This window comes from Rhinatrema bivittatum, chromosome 9 (assembly GCF_901001135.1).
Source record: "Rhinatrema bivittatum chromosome 9, aRhiBiv1.1, whole genome shotgun sequence".
Taxonomy (NCBI): domain Eukaryota; kingdom Metazoa; phylum Chordata; class Amphibia; order Gymnophiona; family Rhinatrematidae; genus Rhinatrema; species Rhinatrema bivittatum.
Window position 1 is genome coordinate 162,751,905 of NC_042623.1, and position 20,079 is coordinate 162,771,983.

The following is a 20,079-nucleotide window of genomic DNA, read 5'->3' on the forward strand; positions in this document are numbered from 1 at the left end:
GCCAAACAGTCTCAATATGAGCAAAGCCGATGTCTGCTCTTTTGGACCTTTTCCATTATGGCCATCAGGGCAATCGCCCATTGCTGCGAGAGGTAGGTTCTTGTCTGAATCATGTCTTACAGAATTCAAACTCCAATAGAGGTGATGGGCAGAGATGAGACTTAGGGTAGTTTATGACAAACTCCAGTAACTCCAAAACCCGGATGAGTCAGGTGCATGGACTTCTTGGCTCCTGCCCAAGATGTGCTCTTAATCAGATAGGGAAATAAGTGCATCCCCAGCTTGTGAAGGTACACTGCCATCATGGCCAGGCATTTTGTGAATACATGTAGGGCGAACGCCAGCCCAAACGGCAGAATGTGATACTGAAAGTACCAGTTTCTGACTAAAAATCTGAGATATTTCCCATGATGGGGGAATATCTTGATGTGAATATAGGTGTCCTTGAGATCAAGAGAACATTGCCAGTCCCCTTTTTGCAGAAAATGGATCAAGATGCCTAAGGAAACCACCTTGAATGTTTCATTTTTGATAAACTTATTCAAGGCCCTTAGGTCTAGGATAGGATGGAGTCCCCCTGATTTCTTTGGAATCAGGAAGTACTTAGAATAGAATCCCCAGCCTTTTTGCTTTCATGGGAAAGGCTCAATTGCTCCGGCCATTAAGAGTGATGAGAACTCCATCAGCAGTACTTCATGAAGTGCTATTTGACCCCAAGATGGGTCCAATTCACATAATTTGCATCCTCTCCGGACAATGTCACAGACCGTGTCCAAGTTTATACTCTACCACCGATTCACATAGAACAGTAGCCTACCCCAACAGGCATGTCCGGTAGGAAAGGTACGGGATTTTGGCTTTGCTCTCCACAGTCTAGTCAAAATCCCAGGTATTGGCCGGGATGCTATCTGGAGCTTAGGTGCCTTCTGCTGCTGGAGGCGATTACGAAGGGTCTGCTGAGCACCTAACTAAGGGGGGGGGGGGGGGCAGAAGATAGTGCCTACTCAGGTAAAAGAAGTGTCTCCTATGCCCTGACCTCAGATATCTCCTGGATGAGGAGGGTGGGTCTAGAGCAGGTGTGGCGAGCTGCTGAAACGTCACACAATGATCATGAATTTGTGCTACTGCATCCTTAATCTCCAGAGATTCTCTTCAATACACTGCACATCAGCAAGCCTTTTCTGCACTGAGATCAGAAGCATGCAGCCAGGTAAATCTATGTGCCCCTATCCCAATGGCAGAAACTCTTGATGTCGCTTCAAAAACATTGTAGGTTGACCAGACCCCATGATTTGTGCCCTTGGGACCACTGGTCACCAGTGACTAAAGGATGTCTTGCTGCTTCTGAGGAAGCTGCTCAGCCACTTTCTGCACCTGCTTCAAGATATCCTGTATGTACTGACCCGTGAAAAACTGGTAAGCCATTATGCAGGCAATGAGCATGACATCTTGAAAAACTTTCCTCCCAAGAGTATGTATAGTGAGAGGATCCCTTTCCAGGGGCACCGAGAAGTGGGTTCTAGAACACATGGTCTTCTTGAAAGCATATTCAACCACTACAGACAGGTGTGGTAGCTGGCACTTATCGAATCTGGGAGCCTACTGGATGAGATAAACCGCATCTGGCTTCTTGTTCATGGAAGCCACTGAGACGGTGTTCTCCCACGTTCTCAATAGTATCTTTTGAAGGATCTCATCCACTGGGACTGCTATGACCTCCCTTAGGAGGCTTCACATTCTGAAGGATATCCAACATCTTGTGCTTGGATTCTTCCTCTGTCTGAAATGTAAATGGGATGGTGTCCACTATCAACCATACAAAACTTGCAAAGGAGAGGTCCTCAGGTAGAGGACTTCCTTTTGTCTAAAGGAGGAGAGGGGTTGGAGGGGAGGCCCGTCGACGATCCAGCTTCTGAACTGTCTGAACTTCCGCATCCCCAGGAGTATGAGGATTCCAACCCACTGCAATATGCAGGGGAGAGATCTCTGGGAGCTCTGTCTCCAGCAGACAAGCGGTAAGCTCAGGACCCTGTCCCTTCAGGGAAGCTTCCTCTCCCAAGGAGCTGGGGATAACCAGTAGGGTCAGCTGCCACCAACTCCAACTCCAGATCTCAGTGACAGATTGGGCAGCGCCAACAAGTGCCTGCAATGAGTCAAGCAGCAGCTTGAGAACAGAAGGTGCCACTCGATCTGAGGATCTGCAGTACCTTTTCCATGGCCTGCTGGATGAGTCTCTCCAATTCCTCCTCAAAGATCACTGATGCCAATACAGAATTGGAAGCAGGAGGCGTGACCATGTCCTCTTCAGAATCAAGAGGAGGATCAGTGGCTGACACCAGGAAAGGCGGAGACTGTGGCAAGCCCCCAGGACTTATTGAGGATGAGGTCTCCTCCGCGCAGGGGTCACTTCAGGGCGGGAGTTTCTTGGCAGCTGCTGGACCTCTCCATAATGGGCACCGGGACCAATGCTGGTGCTTCTTCAGTTTCCCTCAATACTCAACATCGGTCTTCCTTCATGTCAAGTTCAAAGAGATTGAACCAGAGGCTTTTTTCAACTGGGAGGAACTAGGCAATGGCCTCTCTCCAGGTTCCCTATCTGCCACCGGCACTGAAGGAGCCATTTCCCCCACTGATGATGACTCCATCTCCATTGGTGCAGCTCTGTTGTCCATCAATTTCTGATTCCTAATATTATATTTTATTTTATTATGAATTGTGTTATGGTTTATATTTGTTTTGATGTTTAATGCTCTGTATTTATGTTTTATTGTTTTACTTTATATTGTAATCCACCTAGAACTTTCTTTCGCTATAGGCAGAACAGAAAGAATAAATAGAATTGATGATTCTGATACTGATGGATCGGTCTTCCAGTACCAGAAGAGACGTTCCATCTACTCCAAGTGGGACCAGCATCCATTTGGGGTCATCTCTCTTGCATCGAGGACACTGCTGGAACCCTGAAGACATTTTATTTATTTATTTTTATTTAGGAGTTTTATATACCATCGTTCCAAAAGAAGACCACAATGGTTTACAAAGTCAGCATTAAAATTCTTGGTCAACATCCACAAACTTTGTTAGCTGTCAACACAACAGCAAATGCAAATTTTCATTCATATCCATACATATTCTAGGTCAACTCATCAGCTAATATATAATCTAGTACATATTCATACATTTTATAAATAGACACAACAGTAAATTCAGATTCTAATTCTACTAACAATACACTTTACGTCATTCGGTCCTTATTACTCGCTCTGCTAACATTGTCTCTGATACATTGAAATTATCAGCATTTTGGGATTTTACATTAAATTGTATGCATTTCTAAAGAGCCATTTTTTAGCTTACACTTGAAACTATTTCTGTTATTAGACGTAATGACTCTGGAAGAGAGTTTCATAATTTGGGGCCTGCTAGAGAGAACATTCGTTCTCTTATTTGCGTTTGGTGTGTGTTCTAAATAGACGCCACCTTTAGAAGTCCTTTGTTTTGTGATCTTAAGGCTCTCTGTGGTGTGTAATGTTGAAGCGACACTCCTAATAGGCATAGGTTATTAATGTTGATGATGTTGAATACTTTATAATGAATTCTGGATTGTGCAGGAAGCCAATGCAGTGCTAGTCCCTAGTAAGAGTTTAGCAGAGGCATTTTGAAGTAATTGGATTTAGTAGTTCTGAGGGCAGGCCTAGTAATAGGGAGTTGCAGTAGTCTAAGTTTGAAAATATTAGAGTTTGCAGGACAGTGTGGAAGTCCTGTATTGTTAGTAAAGGTTTCAGCAGATGTAATATTCTCAGCTTGGAGTATCCTGTTTTGATTAATTTGCTTATATGCTTTTCCATAGTGAAGTTCTCATCAATCTGTATTCCTAGGTCCCATACTTGATCTGAGGGAGTAATATTAATAATTCCTAGGTCTAGGACTCGTGGTTTGATTATAGTGTTATCTCTCCTTACCACACAATTTCAGTTTTTTGGGAGTTTAGAGTTAGTTTCAGTTGAGAAAGTTTTTGTTGTATTGCCTTCATATGTGTTGACAGAGACGATGCAGTTTTTTCAAATGTTTGATTGAAAGGGATGTAGAATTGTATGCCGTCTCTGAATATAGGCAGCAAATAGATGTTGAATAAATAGAGTGGCCGAGAGTGCTGAACCTTGGGGGACACCTGTATCAAATGAGAAGATGTCAGAAATGTGATTGTCCAGTTTGACTTGGAATGTCCTATCTTTTAGGAAGGAAGAGAACCATTTGTTAACTTTTCCATCTATTCCAATTTTTCTCAGCTGGTGGCATAGCAGGGTATGGTCAATTGTGTCGAAAGCTGCTGTTAGATCAACTAGTAGCAGGATATATGATTCATTGTTGTCAAACTCCTGTAAGTACAGGATCGGCTAAGGAAATGAGTAGGGTTTCTGCTGAGCGATTTTTTCTGAATCCAAATTGGTTTTGGTATAGTATATTATTGCCTTCTAGGTGGTTCTCTAATTGTGATAACACTGTTTTTTCTAGGACTTTAATAATGAAAGGTAGGTTGGATATTGGTCAGTAATTGTCCCAATCATTGATTCTACCAGTTTTATTTTTAAGGATTGGTTTAATCACAGCTTGTTTTGCCCTAACGGGGACCAATCCTTCTGCTAGCGAGTGGTTTATTATTGTTGTGAATATTGGAGTTATGACACTTTGCAATGTTTTCAGGGTACTAGCAGGTATAGGGTCCAGTGGGTGGATAGCAGGTTTGATTTTTGTGATGATTTGGTTTATTTCAAATTTGGATACTGGGTCAAATGAGTTCCATTTTGCTTTACCAAATTTTTCTTTTGGCTCTTTTATTGGTAAGCAGGTGGAAACCATGAACAAATCCCATTGTGGATGAGCAAATTCTAAAGCATAACAGTGTCTTATCACGCTTAAGACTCACTGGTCTGATGTGATCTTGGACCACTCCTCGTAAAAAAAGAGTCAACTGACCCCCTATGACCAGAAAGGAAAATTGGTTCTTACCTGCTAATTTTCATTCCTGAATACCATAGATCAGTCCAGACTTCTGGAATTATGCATCCCTTCCAACAGATGGAGACAGAGAAAGTTTCACTGGCACTGGCTTATAACCCGGAGTGCCACCTGCAGCCCTTCAGTATTGACCTGTACCCAAGCCAAGATTTATCTCATACCAGTCCTTATGAAAATGCCAGTAACGCCCACAAATGAGCAAGGGGAACAAAATAAAGGCTAAAAACCCCGACTTGAAAACTCTCTTCGTTTTATAACTCCAAACCAGAACAAATTTGCAATCCTAAGCAGCTCTGCAGCCTATATACAATAGAACCATGACAGAAATAAGAGCGAACTCTCCCCCACAGCCAGGGTGGAACTCTGGGCTGATTCATGGTATTCCAGGAAAGAAAATTAGCAGGAAAGTACCAATTTTCCATTCTTGTTCATATCTGCATCAGTCCATACTCCTGGGTGTACCCAAGCTTCCCTAATTAGGGTGGGACTGTGAGAGTCCCACTCAAAGAACACTCTCCCCAAAGCCTATGATATCTGGGGCATGGACATCCAAACCATAATGTTGGGCAAAAGTGTGCAACGACTTCCAGGTAGCCGCCCAACAAATTTCTTGTGGCGACACCAGCTGACATGGCCCAAGAAGTCGCCTGAGACCGAACCAAGTGGGCCCTCAATCCCTCTGGGACCGGATGCCCCTTACAGATATATGCCAAGCTTATTGCTTCTTTCAGCCACCTTGTTATTGTGGACTTTGAAGCCTTCTGCCCTTTCCTAGGACCGCTCCATAGCACAAAGAGGTAACGCAACAAAGCTCGCTTCAAGTCTCTAGCATGAGGAGTTGCGTCCAAATCTGGAAGTTCCACGGTCTGGTTCAAATGGAACGCTGACATAACCTTCAAGAGAAAAGAGGGCACTGTCCTCAAAGAGATCCCAGAATCCGAGATCTTCAGGAAAGGTTCTCTGCATAACAAAACTTGCAGTTCCAAAATCTTTCAGGGGAACAAATGGCTACCAGAAACACCACCTTCAAAGTGATCCTTTACCGTTGCTCTTTTTAAAGGTTCAAACGGAGCTACACACAACCCTCTAAGGACTAGATTGAGGTTCCATGAGGGACATATTTTCTGCACAGGATGACATAGATGTTTTGCCCCTTGAAGGAAGCCAGGTTGGTTGAACAGCGAACGACACTACATGCAACGACACTCGCCTCATAGACAGCTCAAGGCCGCAACCTGAACCTTAAGAGAGGTAAAAGCCAAGTCTTTCACCAAATATTTCTGCAAAAAAGCCAAAATGTGAGCTATTGAGGCCTACGTCGCAATTATTCCTTGACCCGTGCAGCAGGACTCTGGTCTCAAAGACCTTCCAGACCCTTATATATGACAAGGAAGTGGAAGTCTTTCTAGCCTGCAACAAGAAGGTAATGACATCCTCTGGATATCCTTTTTCTCTCAAATGCCTCCTCTCAAAAGCCAAGAAGCGATCTGCCCAATCTGAAAATACTGGACCCTGCTGAAACAGCTTCGGAAAATGTGCGAGACACCCCGGGCCATCCACTGCCAGGTTGACCGGGTTCTGCCACTCTGGTGCCACCAGAATCACTTCTCCGGGGTGATTTTCTATTCATCGTATCAGCTTTCCCACTAGAGGCCACAGAGGGAACACGTAAAGTAGAATCCTTTGGGGCCAAGGTAGAACTTGAGCATCTATGCCCTCAGTCTCATGCTCTCTTCTGCGACTGAAGAACCGAGGCGCCTTGGCATTCTTCCATGACGCCATCAAGTCCAGGCAGGGAATACCCCACCAGCGACATATCAGAGCCATCGCCTCCTCTGACAGCTTTCACTTCCCCGGATCCAGCTTCTGAAGACTGAGAAAAAGAGTCAGATACCCCCTCCAGGGAATGAGGCGGGCTCAAATCGGGTGGAGAAATCAAAGAATTGGGCTCACCTTCTTCCTGCAGCCCCGTTTCAGCATCTGAGCCTGTTTCCAAAATGGCCGCCGTTCCCGTGGTTTTTTGGGTTGGGAACGGCCTGGCCACGTGGCGTGCAGCTCGTCCCCGGGTTGCAGTAGTTGGGGGTGCCGAGGAGGGGCCCTCTCCACCCAGCAGGCACCCGGAGCAGAGACCTGTGCGGGAAAGCCTCGTGGCAGGCTCTCCGCAGGCACTACATATGCAGGAACGCAGCATCAGCGTTCAGAAAAAAAATCGCTGTGAGGAAAAAAATAAACTGAACTGTGCTGAGCTGTGCCGGCCAGTCAGCGGAGGCAGAGACTGAACACTGCCAGAGCTGTCCATGGTTCTCAAATGTAGTAAATAGGGCTCAGTTTAAAAAAATGTTCCTTTTTTTTTTTATAAACACAGCAGTGCAGGGGGAAACTTTCCAATCCCCGGCCCTAAGTGCACAGCTAGCCAAGAGGGATTGACTGGACCACCAGTATCTTCCCAGAAGGTCACCGGGAATGGGAGCCTAAGCTGAAGATTTCAAGGGGCAAGCCCCCCTAGGCCCCCACCAGAGCGAGGAGACAGGACTGTCTCCTAGAAAAACAGATAGAAATCTTTCAACTGTAACTCCTCTTTTTTTTTTTTTAATATAGACAAGAGCTAATACTTGCTTGATCCTGTAAAACAAATGGTATAAGATCCCCTCAGGGAAAAGATAAGAAGGGGAACCGCAGGTTCAGCTGCCTGCATCTGCTGGAGATAGACGAATACTGAAGGGATGCAGGGTAGGCTCTGTCCTGATATGGGATACCCTTTCAGTTTTAGTCTGTCTCCATCTGCTGGACAGGAGGCTCAACCACGGTCTGGACTGATCCAGGTATGTACAGGGAATATCTGTATGGGTAATTATTTTGCTGCCTCTGAGTGTTGGGGGTTTATAATCCCAAGAAGGGATGTAACTAACTCATTTCCTCTCTGAGGGCAGAGAATATGTGTGTAATTACATTGCCACTTTTCTGGGGGATATAATTAATTGACCCGAAGCAGAATGTTCTTTCTCTTACTCTGTCTCTGGTTAGAGTCTGTGCTCGATTCTTGTGGATTATACGAATGTATCCTGGTGGCTGAATCCAGGCCTCTCCATCCACCTGCACAGGCACACCTTCATCTCCCAGGATTGTGATCTTCACCATTCGACACTGTGAGAACATGTGGATGGAGAGAAGCTGTTTATGCATCGTCAGCTTAGTTTCTACAGCTGTGTAGCTTGATATCACAAGATAATGTATTAAACTACCTGTAGTATTTCAAAAGTACAATATGAACTCATACAACACACCTGAAATCCTACAGCTTATATTTGTGTACTAGTGCAGTATAAAAGATAAGAGAGTTGGAGGGGAAGAACCAAATAAGTCTCATGAGAGACTTCTTAGGAAATTAAAAAGTAATGGGATATTGGGCAGTGTCCTATTGTAAAAGATAAGAGAGTAGGTCTAAATGGAAAATTTTCTCAGTAGAGAAAGGTGAATAATGGAGTGCCCCAGGGATCTGTTCTGGGACCACTGCTTTTTAACATATTTATAAATGACCTGGACAAGGGAACAATGAGTGAGGTGATCAGATATACCAATGACACAAAATTGTTCAAAGTTGTTAAATCACAAGACGATTGTGAGAAATTGCAAGAGAATCTTGCAAAATTGGAAGACTGGGCATGCAAATGGCAAATGAAATGTAATGTGAACAACTGCACTTAGGGAAGAGTAACCCAAAATATAGCTACACAATGCAAGGTTTCACATTAGGAGTCACCACTCAGGAAAAGAATCTAAGCATTGTTGATAACACATTGAAATCTTCTCCCCAATGTGCAGCAGCAGTCAAGAAAGCAAATAGAATGCTAAGGATTATGAGGAAAGAAATGGAGAATAAAACAGAGATTATTATAATGCCTCTATATTGTTCCAAGGTGCAACCTCATCTCGAGTACTGTGTGCAGTTCTGGTCACCACATCTCAAAAAAGATATAGCAGAATTAGAAAAGGCACACAGAGAAGTGAGACCAAAAAGATAAAGCAGATTCCACCGAGGAAAAGCTAAAGAGGTTAGAATTCTTCAGATAGAGAAGAGATGGCTAAAGGGAGATATGGTAGAGGTCAATAAAATAATGAGTGGAGTAGAATGAGTAAACATGTATCGGTTGTTTACTCTTTCAAAAATTACAAAGACTAGGGGACACACAATGAAGATACTAAGTTATACATTTAAAACTAATAAGAGAAAATATTTTTTTACCCAATGTATAATTAAACTCTGAAACTCATTGCCAGAAGATGTGGTGAAAGCTGTTAGTGTAGTGTAGCGTTTAAAAAAGGTTTGAACAAGTTCCTGGAGGAAAAGTCCATAAACCATTAGGGATCCTGCCAGGTATTTGTGACTTGGAAACAGGATACTGGGCTTGATGGACCTTTGCTCTGACCCTGTATGGCATGTCTTATGTTTTATGTTTGTGTTATGTTCTAAGATAGTCAGTATGATAAAGCAGTTGGGAAAGCTAATAGCATACTTGGGTGTATAAAGAGAGGTATCACTAGAAGGAAGACCTCGAAAAGTCTCTGGTGAGACCAAACCCTGAGAAATGTGTGCAGTTCTGGAAATCATATCTGCAAAAGGACATTGATAAGGCGGAGGAAAATCAAGGAAGGACCAACAAAATGGTACATGGTCTGCACTTTAAGCCATATAGAGAGGCGGAAACTTTCAAAGGCATTTCCTCAGATAAAACAGTGTTTTACTTGCAGAAATGGCCTCAGATTTGCCGGTCTCTCTGTATATAAAAATATGCGCGTAGTGCCACTACACAGGTCCTTTTACTCCGACAGAGGAGGTCTTTTTGGAGATGGAGGTAGGAAGGAGTTAGCACTTACACGAACACTTTTGCTGGAAATCGTTCCTGCACAAACAGCCGATGCAGGTCTGCGCGCATATTTTTTCCAACCCATTTTTCTTTACCTTTCAAATCTGAGGTGAAGTGTGTAGGTAAAAAGTACCCACAGACTTTACATAGCTGCACACAGTTTGAAAGTTACCCTCAGAGAGAGTAAAAAAGCAAAAGATTTAGAGGTCCATATTCAGACACAGTCCAGCCAGCAAAGTTAACTGGATAAACCTATCCGGCTAACTCTGGAGGTATATTAAATAGTGAAACCGCACTACTGAATATAGCCGGCTATCTTAAAGTTAGCCGGCTAACTAGAGCTGCCTAAGTTTAGCAAGCTATTTGGCCCAACCCGACGTAGCCAGCTGAGTCTGCCAGCTAACTGAATATCAGAGTTAGCTGGCTAACTCAACTTCTCCCAGTTATGCCCCGAACGCCACTAACTTGTGCCGGATAAGTGCCCAAATACTCATTTAGCCGGCTAACTTCTGAGTTAGCCGGCTAAATGCTTTCTGAATATGGATCTCTTAATTTCAAGAAGGAAAAGGAGGGATATGATACAAATTTTAAATATCTAGCAGGCTTTAATAAGATACCAGGAAACAGTATTTTTTTCTAAGGAATGAAAAGTTAAAAGACTATGGGGGTCATATGAAAATGAATGAAAAGAAACATGAGAATATATTTTTTCACAGAAAGAGTGGTGCATACTTGTAACAGACTTCCAGCAGAGGTGTTAGAAACTAAAACAGTGTCAGCGTACAAGAAAGCATGGGGCATACACAAATAGACCTTAGAGAATGGAGGAGGGAGACCAAGTCATCTTTATCAGCATGTTTTTATGGGATCTCTGTGCAGAGCTCATGACTGTACTCCTGCAGAATACACAATCCCTGCACAACCATAAATCTGCCCATCTGTGCACTATGGGATATCTGTTCAGAACCTGAGACTGGATACTTGTGGGACATGGCATCGTTACACAATGCTTGACTGTATACCTGTGGGATGTATGCTCCCTCTCCAAAACTTGTCTGTGTATATTTGAGATTTAGGATCTTCGTATACAGTATGTAGCTGTAATGCCTATGGACAGAGGATCCTGGTGTACATTTCGTGGTTATGTACTGTAGAATATAATATAGGGTGTCTGTGCAGAGCCTAGAGCCACAGAATACAGGGCCTTTACACAGACCATGTGGCTGTGTGTGTTTGTAAAACAGGGTACATGTGCAGATATTGTGACTATGCATTTGTAGAACATGAGGGGGGCGTTTGGTGGCCAAGTTATCCAGCTAAGTTTAGCAGGATAACTTGTCTTGAATATTCAGTGGGATAAACATCCCACTAAATATCCCTTTTTAAAACCTACCTGGTTACCAGTAGCTGGATAACTTTAAGCATAACCATTTATGTTTAAAGTTATCCAGCCTTTTGTGGCCAGATAAATAACCAGCCTTATTCAAAAGAATATAGCTGGTTAAGTAGTGCTGTAAAATTTAAAAAAAAAAAAAAAAGATTGCGGGCTGATAGGCCCTACCAGGCAAAGCCTGCCCCCCTTCCTTAAATCTGTGGCAACTCAGATTAGAAAAACAATAGGGTCGGGGGTCATGCCTCATTTCTTCTCCCCCCACCTTGCTCCTGCTTGCTGGTTTTTTTTTTTTGTTTTGTTTTTTTAATAACTCTCTTAAGAGGCTCGGCCTTCCGTTCCCACCCTAACCCTATCCCTTCCACCCCCTTGTACCTGCAAGCAAAGTTTTCTTGTGGCCCGGATTGTGGCAGCATCCTACTGCAATCCTGATCCAGCGCAGCTGCGTCTCCCTTGTCTGGCAACTACTGCTAGGCAACGCAGATGTGCTGGGCCAGGATTGCAGTAGGATACTGCTACAATCCAGGCCGCAAGATTGCAAGTACAAGGGAGAGGCCAATTCTGGAATGAAGATTATTTAAAAAAAAAAAAAAAAAAAAACAGGAACCTGGAGAGTGGGGGTTGGGGGAGGGGATGAGGCATGACCCCGGGCTCTATTTTTTTTCCATTTTGAGATACCGCTGATTTGAGGGGTGGGTGGGCAGGCTTGGCCTGGCAGGGCTGAGCCTTTGAAGCTGAAATAAAGGGAGGAGGGGATCTGGTTAGGGCCTGTAAGCCAGCGATTTTTTTTAAAATTTTATAGCATTACTTAACTGGCTATACTCTTTTGAATATAGCCAGTTATCTGTAAAGTTATCTGGCCACACAGATACCCGATATTCAGCTAGGTTAGCTGGACATCTCAGCCCCTCTCCAAAATGCCCCCTTTTTATCCGGCTATAATTCAGCTAGATAAATGGCTGAATATGCCACCTTTGCCATTTAGCTAGATAATGTTTTTGCGTTATCCATTTAAATAGCTTTTCAACATGGACCTCAAGGTTTTTGTGCAAAGACTGTGACTGTGTACATGCATGATACAGAATCTCTGTGTACAGCATTTAGTTGTGTACTCGTAGGCTACAGGGGCCCCTATGCAGAGATTGTGACTGCGTACCTGTGCAATACGATGATGCTGTAGCCTGATCACTCGAGATACAGCCATCTGCATGCTGCCGAACACCGCAACCACCTCGAGGATTTTATCATCAAAGGAGGGCGCTGCGAAGGTCTGGAGGAGAGAGAGAGGGGAAAGCAGGACAGACAAGACCGATGAGAGACAGGAAGGTGGAAGAAATGAGAGCGTTAAGAGGGGAACGCCCTAAAACCAAACACTCAAAACATTATATACACAGGGCTCTGGAGAAATGAGTAAAAGCCTGGCTCCCGAGCCTCTCTCCACATTACCACTGCAGGGAATACTCACATCATCTTCCTTGGTGCCTCCCCAGAAGTTGGTGCCTCCCGCATAACTAGGGATGTTCAGAACCGCGATTCCCTGCAGGCTGGGTAAGGGGATCGGACGCCCATCGCACTGAAAAGCAAGGAAAGGGGAAAAAACAAGAACCGGTCATCAGGGAAAGAAAGAGAGAACTAGTAAAGGAAGAGAGGGAAGGAATACAAGCACAATCAAGAGAAAGAACAAGGCATGAAAATAACACAGGAATGCAATGGGTTAAAAGAGCAAAGAAGGAAGAGGAAGTTTGTATCAGACACGCTGGTTAGAAGCAAACAATTTTAAACTCGCTGTCCTAGGACGCACCTCACGAGTGATTACAATATTAGCCAGTGTTTGAAATACATGTTTACCAGTTTAAAATTGGAAATTGCTGGTAAAAGTACAGGGTTTGAGCAGAGTGAATGAAAGCAGAGGCGGGGATGACAGAGTAGGGTCTGGGCACAGTGCCTGGAAATATAGGCAGTGACAGAGCAAAGGCAATGACAGCAGAATTGGGTTGATAGAGATGTTTTGACTAAGGACATGGTAGCAAAGCAGAATGTAGATTCTGGGTTTAGAGACATGAATGAAAGAGGGGTCTTGGGCTGAGGAAAGGATTGTACTGATGATAAAGGGGCTGTGGTTGAAGGACTGAGGGCAAGGATGATTTGGCCTAATTTGAGAGCTGAGGATACAGCTTGGACTGAGGTACTGAGCATGCTGATGACACTGATGGCTTCATTTGAGATGCCCAATGATAGGGCGTGATCAGACTCAAGAGACTGACCGTACTGATGATAGAGAGGGCTTTAGGTTTGCAACTAGTCCTCTCACCTCTAACAGCACTTTCTGTTCCAGGTTCTTGTAGGTGCGGTGTAGCAGTTCCTTGGTTCCCAGCACTCCATACCACATCATGTTCTTTGTACGACTTCTGAAAGAAGAGTACAGTAAAGAGATTAACATAAGACAGTCAGAAACAACTCTAAGCTTTGCTCACAAAACTTAGATTGGTAATTATGAAAGCAGCAATCAAATATCCTGAGCAAATACAACACCCGCTCTAATCCCGCAGGAGGGCAGTCCAGAAGGAACATGCATGTGGGGAAACTTTAATCCCTTATATTCCCCACAGGAGTGTGTATCTTCTTAAAACAAACTCTATTTAATCAGGTCTCACCAGTGTGCAATTAGATCTCGACAGGTGTGCCATAGAAAAGTAATCACTGCCTGATGTTCATGTCCAGAACAACCCTGGGCTTTACTCTCAGCATCTCACAGCAACAAAAGACACCATTGGTGGCTCTTAAATGTTCATGCATGTCTCTCATTCCTAGCTACAGCATGTGCCCCAAAGTGTGAAAATTAACAGGCGGCATGCAGGGTATGGATAACCAAGTCCTGCTTAGGAAAATTGGTTCTTACCTGCTAATTTTCGTTCCTGAAGTACCACAAATCAGTCCAGACTCCTGGGTTTTGCCTCCCTTCCAGCATATGGAAACAGAGAAAGTTTTGTAGGCACCGCCTCTTAACCCGGTGTGCCACCTGCATCTCCTCAGTATTTAACGGTACCCAAGCAGAAAATACTTAATCAAAACGATTTTTAACCAATTACCTCTACTATATCTACAATTAAATTTAAAATACGTCTTAACAGGACTAATGAGAAACCTGTGCCAGTCTTCAGATTTACTCAGTACTATCAAAGAAGACAGATTAAGCAGACTCTCCAAAACTCCTCTTCCCCCCGGGCAGGACTCTGGACTGATCTGTGGTACTACAGGAACAAAAATTAGCAGTTATGAACCAATTTTCCTTTCCCTGTATGTACCCAGATCAGTCCAGACTCCTGGGATGTACTTAAGCTTCCCTAATCTGGGTGGGACTGTGAGAGTCCCGCTCAACGAACAATTCTACCAAAAATGTTGATGTCCAATCGGTAGTGTCTGGCAAAGGTATGTAAAGATTTCCAAGTAGGCGCCTTGTAAATCTCTTGCGGCGAAACCAGTTGGCAGTCTGCCCAGGAGGCCGCCTGTGAATGGGTAGAATGAGCTCTTAACCTTCTGGGACAGGACAACCATGACAGATATATGCGGAACCAATGGCTTCCTTCAACCAATGTGCTATTGTGGCCTTTGACGCTTTTTGACCCTTTATTGCACCACTCCATGGCACAAAAAGGTGATCCGACAGCCAGAAACCATTTGTGACCTCTAGATACCGCAACAAGGCCCTTATGACATCCAGATGTCTCAAATCCCTTGCATGAGGCGTATCAATCTCCAGATTTGTAAAGGCTGGAAGCTCCACTGATTGACTTAAGTGAAACGCTGAAGCTACCTTCGGTAGAAAGGACGGAACTGTCCTGAGTGAAATTCCACAATTCGAAATCCACAAAATAGGTTCCCTGCATGACAGGGCTTGAAGCTCAGACACCCGTCTGGTTGAACAAATCGCTATAAAAAAACCAAAACACTTTGAGAGACAGATTTTTTATGATGACCCCCTTAAGAGACTCAAACGGCACGTCAAACATACCCCTGAGGACCAAATTAAGGCTCCAGGAAGGACACACCTTACGAACAAAGGGGTTCAAATGCTTTGCCCTGCAAAGAAAACACACCACATCTGGATGTGCAGCCAGAGTTGCTCCATGAATCTTGCCCCGTAAGCAGTCCAAGGCTGACACCTGCACTGCTCAGGGAACTAAAGGACAAACCTTTTGTTAGCCCTCTCTGAAAAAAAGCCAGAATCTGCGCCACTGATGCTCACCAAAGAATAACCCCCTGGCTCCACACACCAAGACTCGAAGACTCTCCAAACCCGGACATATGCCAAGGAAGTAGAGGTCTTGTGAGCTCACAGCAGAGAAGAAATAACATCCTCCGGATATCCTTTCTTCCTTAATTGCCTCCTTTCAAAATCCAAGCCACTAGACAAAAGTGATCTGCTTGATCTGAAAATATAGGGCCCTGTCTTAGAAGATTTAGTAGATGGCCCAGCCTCAGGGGGCTGTCCACCGCTAGGTTGACCAGATCCGCAAACCAAGGCCTTCGTGGCCACTCTGGAGCCATGAGAATCATCTTTCTTGGATGAACCTCTATTCTCCTTACAACCTTGCCCACCAGAGGTCAAGGAGGAAACACGTAGATCAGAACGTCGTATGGCCAAGGGAGCACCAGGGTATCAACCCCCTCTGCTCTGCGCTCTCTTCTGCAACTGAAGAAGGCATCTCCTTGGCTTTCCTCTGAGCTGCCACCAGATACATGTGAAGAGTACCTCATCTGCGAGAAATGAGGGCCATTGCATTCCCTGATAGCTCCCATTCCCCGGGATCCAACTGTTGCTGACTGAGAAAATCTGCTTGCACATTGTTGGACCCTGCTATCAAGGCCAAATGCTTTTCCATCATCATCGCCATTTCCAGAGCTGACTCTCGGTTCCTCCCCGACGGTTGATGTAGGCCACCGTTGTCGCATTGTCCGACAGGACTTTGCCCAGTTGTGCAGAAGTGGAAGAAATCTTTGTAGAGCCAATTACACCGCCCTTGTCTCTAGATGATTGATGGACCAAGTCACTTCCTCTGTAGATCATCGACCCTGTACTGACTGGGACTGACATACAGCCCCTCAACCGGTGAGACTGGCGTCGGTAGTTGCTACCATCCATCCATCAAGGCACTTTGAGATCCACCCCACGCCCCAAATGGTCCCGCGCAAGCCAACAGCCAAGACTGGACCTGGCGAATTCCGTAAACAGCAGCAGGAGATGAAACTGCTCTGACATCGGATCCCAACGGGATAGCAATGCTTTCTGTAGACGTCTCATATGGGCAAATGCCCATGGGACGAGTTCCAGAATCGAGGCCATGGAACCAAGGACCTGCAAGTAATCCTAGACTCTGGGCACTGGGGTGTCCAACAGGTGCCGAACTTGCGTCTGCACCTCCGCTCCTCCATGAGAAAGACCTTGCACACATGGGTATCGAAGCACGCGTTCAAGAACTCCAGAACCTGTGAAGGAAAAAGGTGACTCTTGGCCAGGTTCAAAACCCAGCCGAAGGATCTCAAATGGTGCAAGACCACTTCCACTGCCTGTCTGCAAAGTTCCTCTGACTTCATTGGATGAGCCAGTCAAGGATGAATCAGCATCCCCTCCTTTCTGAGGGCTGCCGCTACCACCACCATCACCTTAGGGAAAGTCCTCAGAGCCATGGCTAGGCCGAACAAAAGAGCACAAAACTGTAAATGTTTTCCGAGAATCATGAATCTGAGGTATCTTTGATTATCCCGGCACATACTGATGTGCAGTTACGCTTCCGTCAAATCCAGGGAAGCCAAGAACTCCTCGCTGCGCACTGCCGCTATGACAGACTGGAGAGTCTCCATCCGGAAACGTAGAACCTTGAGAGCAACGTTAATCTTCTTCAAGTACAGACCTGGACATAAGTTTCCTTCCTTCTTTGGCACCACGAAGTAAATGGAATAACGTTCCATATCCAGCTCCTCCCTGGGCAAAGTCTCCCGAACCGCCCGATGCTTCGCCGAGAACTCGCAGGGGGAGACGACGAAAAGGTCGCGAATGGGACGTACAAACACTAACGCATAACCGTTTCTTATAACTGAGAGAACCCACTGATCCTGTGTAATCTTGATCCACTCCCCGTAGAAGTCTGCCAGCCGACCCCCTATATAGGGAACGGTGGAGTGGACCGGCCTCGCTTCACTGGGAGGACTTGACCACAGTTGCTCCCCCAGCTGAGGGAGCCCTGAAAGGCCTTCATCCGCTGTGAAAGGACTGACCCCAATTCGAGCCCCACGGTTGAAAAGACTTCTGCGACTGCGACCAGACAGGACCTCTGGAAGGACGTGACCGCCTGTTGTCCCAAAAACGGACCTGAAACCCCATGCGATTTCTAGGCTTATCCTCCAGTAATTTATATATCTTAGTTTTACTTAATTGTTTGATTAGCTGTTCCAGCTGTTCCCCAAACAAGAGATGGCCCTTAAAAGGCAAGGAACCTAACTGAGCCTTAGAGGATACATCCGCTGACCAGTGACGGAGCCACAGCAAACATTGGACCTCTACCGACGAACTCATCACAAGAGACAGCGAACGCACCAAGTCATACAGCGCATCCGCCACATTTGCGACTGGCGCCTCCATGCGGTCAGCATTAGACGTGTTGGAACCAGTTTGGCCATCCTGGAAATTCTGCACCTAGCGTAAACATGCCCGTTGCATAAAACCGGAGCAAATGGTGGCCTGGAGGCCCAACGCCGCCCCCTCAAAAATCCTTTTGAGGTGTAACTCTAATTTACGATCCTGGACATCCTTCAGTGCTGCGGCCCCCTGCACCAGGATTGTAGTCTTCTTAGTGACTGCGGAAACCGCCGCGTCCCCTTGCGGCAGCGCAAAAAGTTCAAACGTCTGTTCCAGCAAGGGTTAGAGCTTAGCCATAACTCTCCCCACTCTCAAACCGGAGTCCGGGGAATCCCACTCATGCTCCACTAACTGCCGCACCGACCTGTGATAGGGGAATGCAGAAGGGGGGGGCCCGAAGGCTGTCCAGGATGGGATCTGCCCCATCTAATTCCGTAACCTCCTGAGGAGCTTTTAAACCAAGCTCCTCAAGAGGAAGCAGAAAGTCCAGCTCCTCCCTCCGGAATAACCGGAGAATTTTAGGATCATCCCACTCGATCACTGACGGCATCCCTACGTCACCCCCTTGATCTATGTCAGGGCCGCCAGATCCTGTGCTGCAGACCTCGTCGCTGCCGCAGCCCCTGCCAGACAGACTGGGACTTGTAAGCTCCCTGTTGCCCCTCCCGGGCTAGGCACCCAAGGGAAAACAGGGTCCCGCAGCCACGTGGACCCTGAGTCGGCCCCAGGAGGCTGCAGACCCCCTAACCCTTCCTGCTGCACCAGATAGGCCTGGTGCAGCAGGAGAATGAAACCCGGGGAAAAAGGGTGCGAACCCACGGGAAAAGTGGGGATCTGGTCTCCCCCAGGCCCTTGGGGTAAGGGAGCCTGTAGATCTGTACCACCAGAGGGCCCCTGCCCCTCAAAGGGCCCGGGGTGTACCGGGGAAAGCTGCAGAGGCAAATCTCCCTCCCCCTCTGAAAATGGCGGCGTGCGCGAATCCGGTGGTAAAATGGATGCCGCTGCTGTCTCGAGGGAGCTGGCAGAGCCAGAGGCACTAGAAGCTTCAGAAACGGGCCCGATCGCGGCAGCCGCATGTTTACAGAGCCGCTGATGTTTTGAGACTCCCAAGAGGAGAGAGAGAGAGAGAGGGCCCCTCCCCCCCCCTGAAATGCACCCGAAACAAAGGCCTGCCCTGCTAAGTCGCGCCGGGACCGCCCCACACGCGAACACGCAAGCCGAGCCGTGAACCATGCCAACAGAAAACAAAAAAGTTAAAGAGCAAAAATCTAAGCAAAAAAATCAGCACGAACCATGGAGGGAGGGGGGGGGGGGGGAGTCACCCCGGAGCCTTACCAGCAGCCGATTTCTTTTTTTTTTTTAAACTTTAATAAATTAACAAAAAAGCTAAGAGGGAAGTTTCTCCCCTGCAGCTGAGAGGAGCTGTCCAGCTCAACTCAGTTCCTGAATTAGAAGGAGAGAAAAAAACCCTGTGAAAAAAGAAGGGCTGAAAGCCACATGGCTGGCCTCGTGAGGGGAGGGATCTGGACCACCAGATTTATACCCCAAGGAACAAACTGGACCTCAAATGGTCCACCTCGACCGAATAGGGAATGGTTCCCCAAAGAACCAGTCCCCTGGGAGGAAGGCTCACCCAAAAAAAAAATACTACCCATCTGAATTTATGTGTGTGTATATATGTAACCGTATCTGATTAAAGCTGGTGGTGTTGGGGAGCTGCCATAGCACAGGGACACCAACTAATTTCAAAAGCTACTTGTATGCTGCTCCATTGTTACAGGTTCATGATTGTCCTGCTCCCTCTCTCCCTTTATTTTAACATTTGGAAGAGACTGGTGGGGCTTTCAGCATGTCCCTTTTTTTTTTCTTTTGGCCATATGAGGCCTCATCATGTCTACACTGCTTGCTCCATGGAGGCTGCGGTGCCACACACCAGTTTTGTTAATGTACGTGTGCCATGGGCTTGAAAAGGCTGGGAAATAGTACTCTAAAAGCCCCTCAGCCCTAGCACTCATACCTGCATTTTTCAGGGTGCTCATCACGCTTGTTGTTAAAGTCCAAAGAAATCTTGGCATCCAATCCAATTCCAAAATAATTGTTCATGACACACTTTTCAGTGTAGCATTCACTATAAAATTTAAATTAAAAAAATAAATTAATTTATATTC

General features: G+C 45.8%; 1 protein-coding gene across 8 annotated transcripts in view; it reads right to left on the reverse strand.

The window, feature by feature from the left end:
- Window positions 1-20,079, reverse strand: part of DGKD (diacylglycerol kinase delta) — a 206,032-nt gene that overhangs the window by 50,812 nt on the left and 135,141 nt on the right. For 7 of the 8 annotated variants that reach the window (XR_003858538.1, XR_003858537.1, XM_029615076.1 and 4 more), the window contains 5 exons: window positions 19,929-20,039; window positions 13,586-13,682; window positions 12,740-12,847; window positions 12,431-12,544; window positions 8,029-8,163 (listed from right to left, as the gene is read on the reverse strand). Coding sequence is in view for 6 of the 8 variants with exons in the window: in XM_029615076.1 (XP_029470936.1) it covers window positions 8,029-8,163; window positions 12,431-12,544; window positions 12,740-12,847; window positions 13,586-13,682; window positions 19,929-20,039 (565 nt within the window). In the remaining 2 variants the exon portion in view is untranslated. The remainder of the gene's footprint in view (window positions 1-8,028; window positions 8,164-12,430; window positions 12,545-12,739; window positions 12,848-13,585; window positions 13,683-19,928; window positions 20,040-20,079) is intronic. The other variant, XM_029615077.1, reaches the window with a different exon arrangement.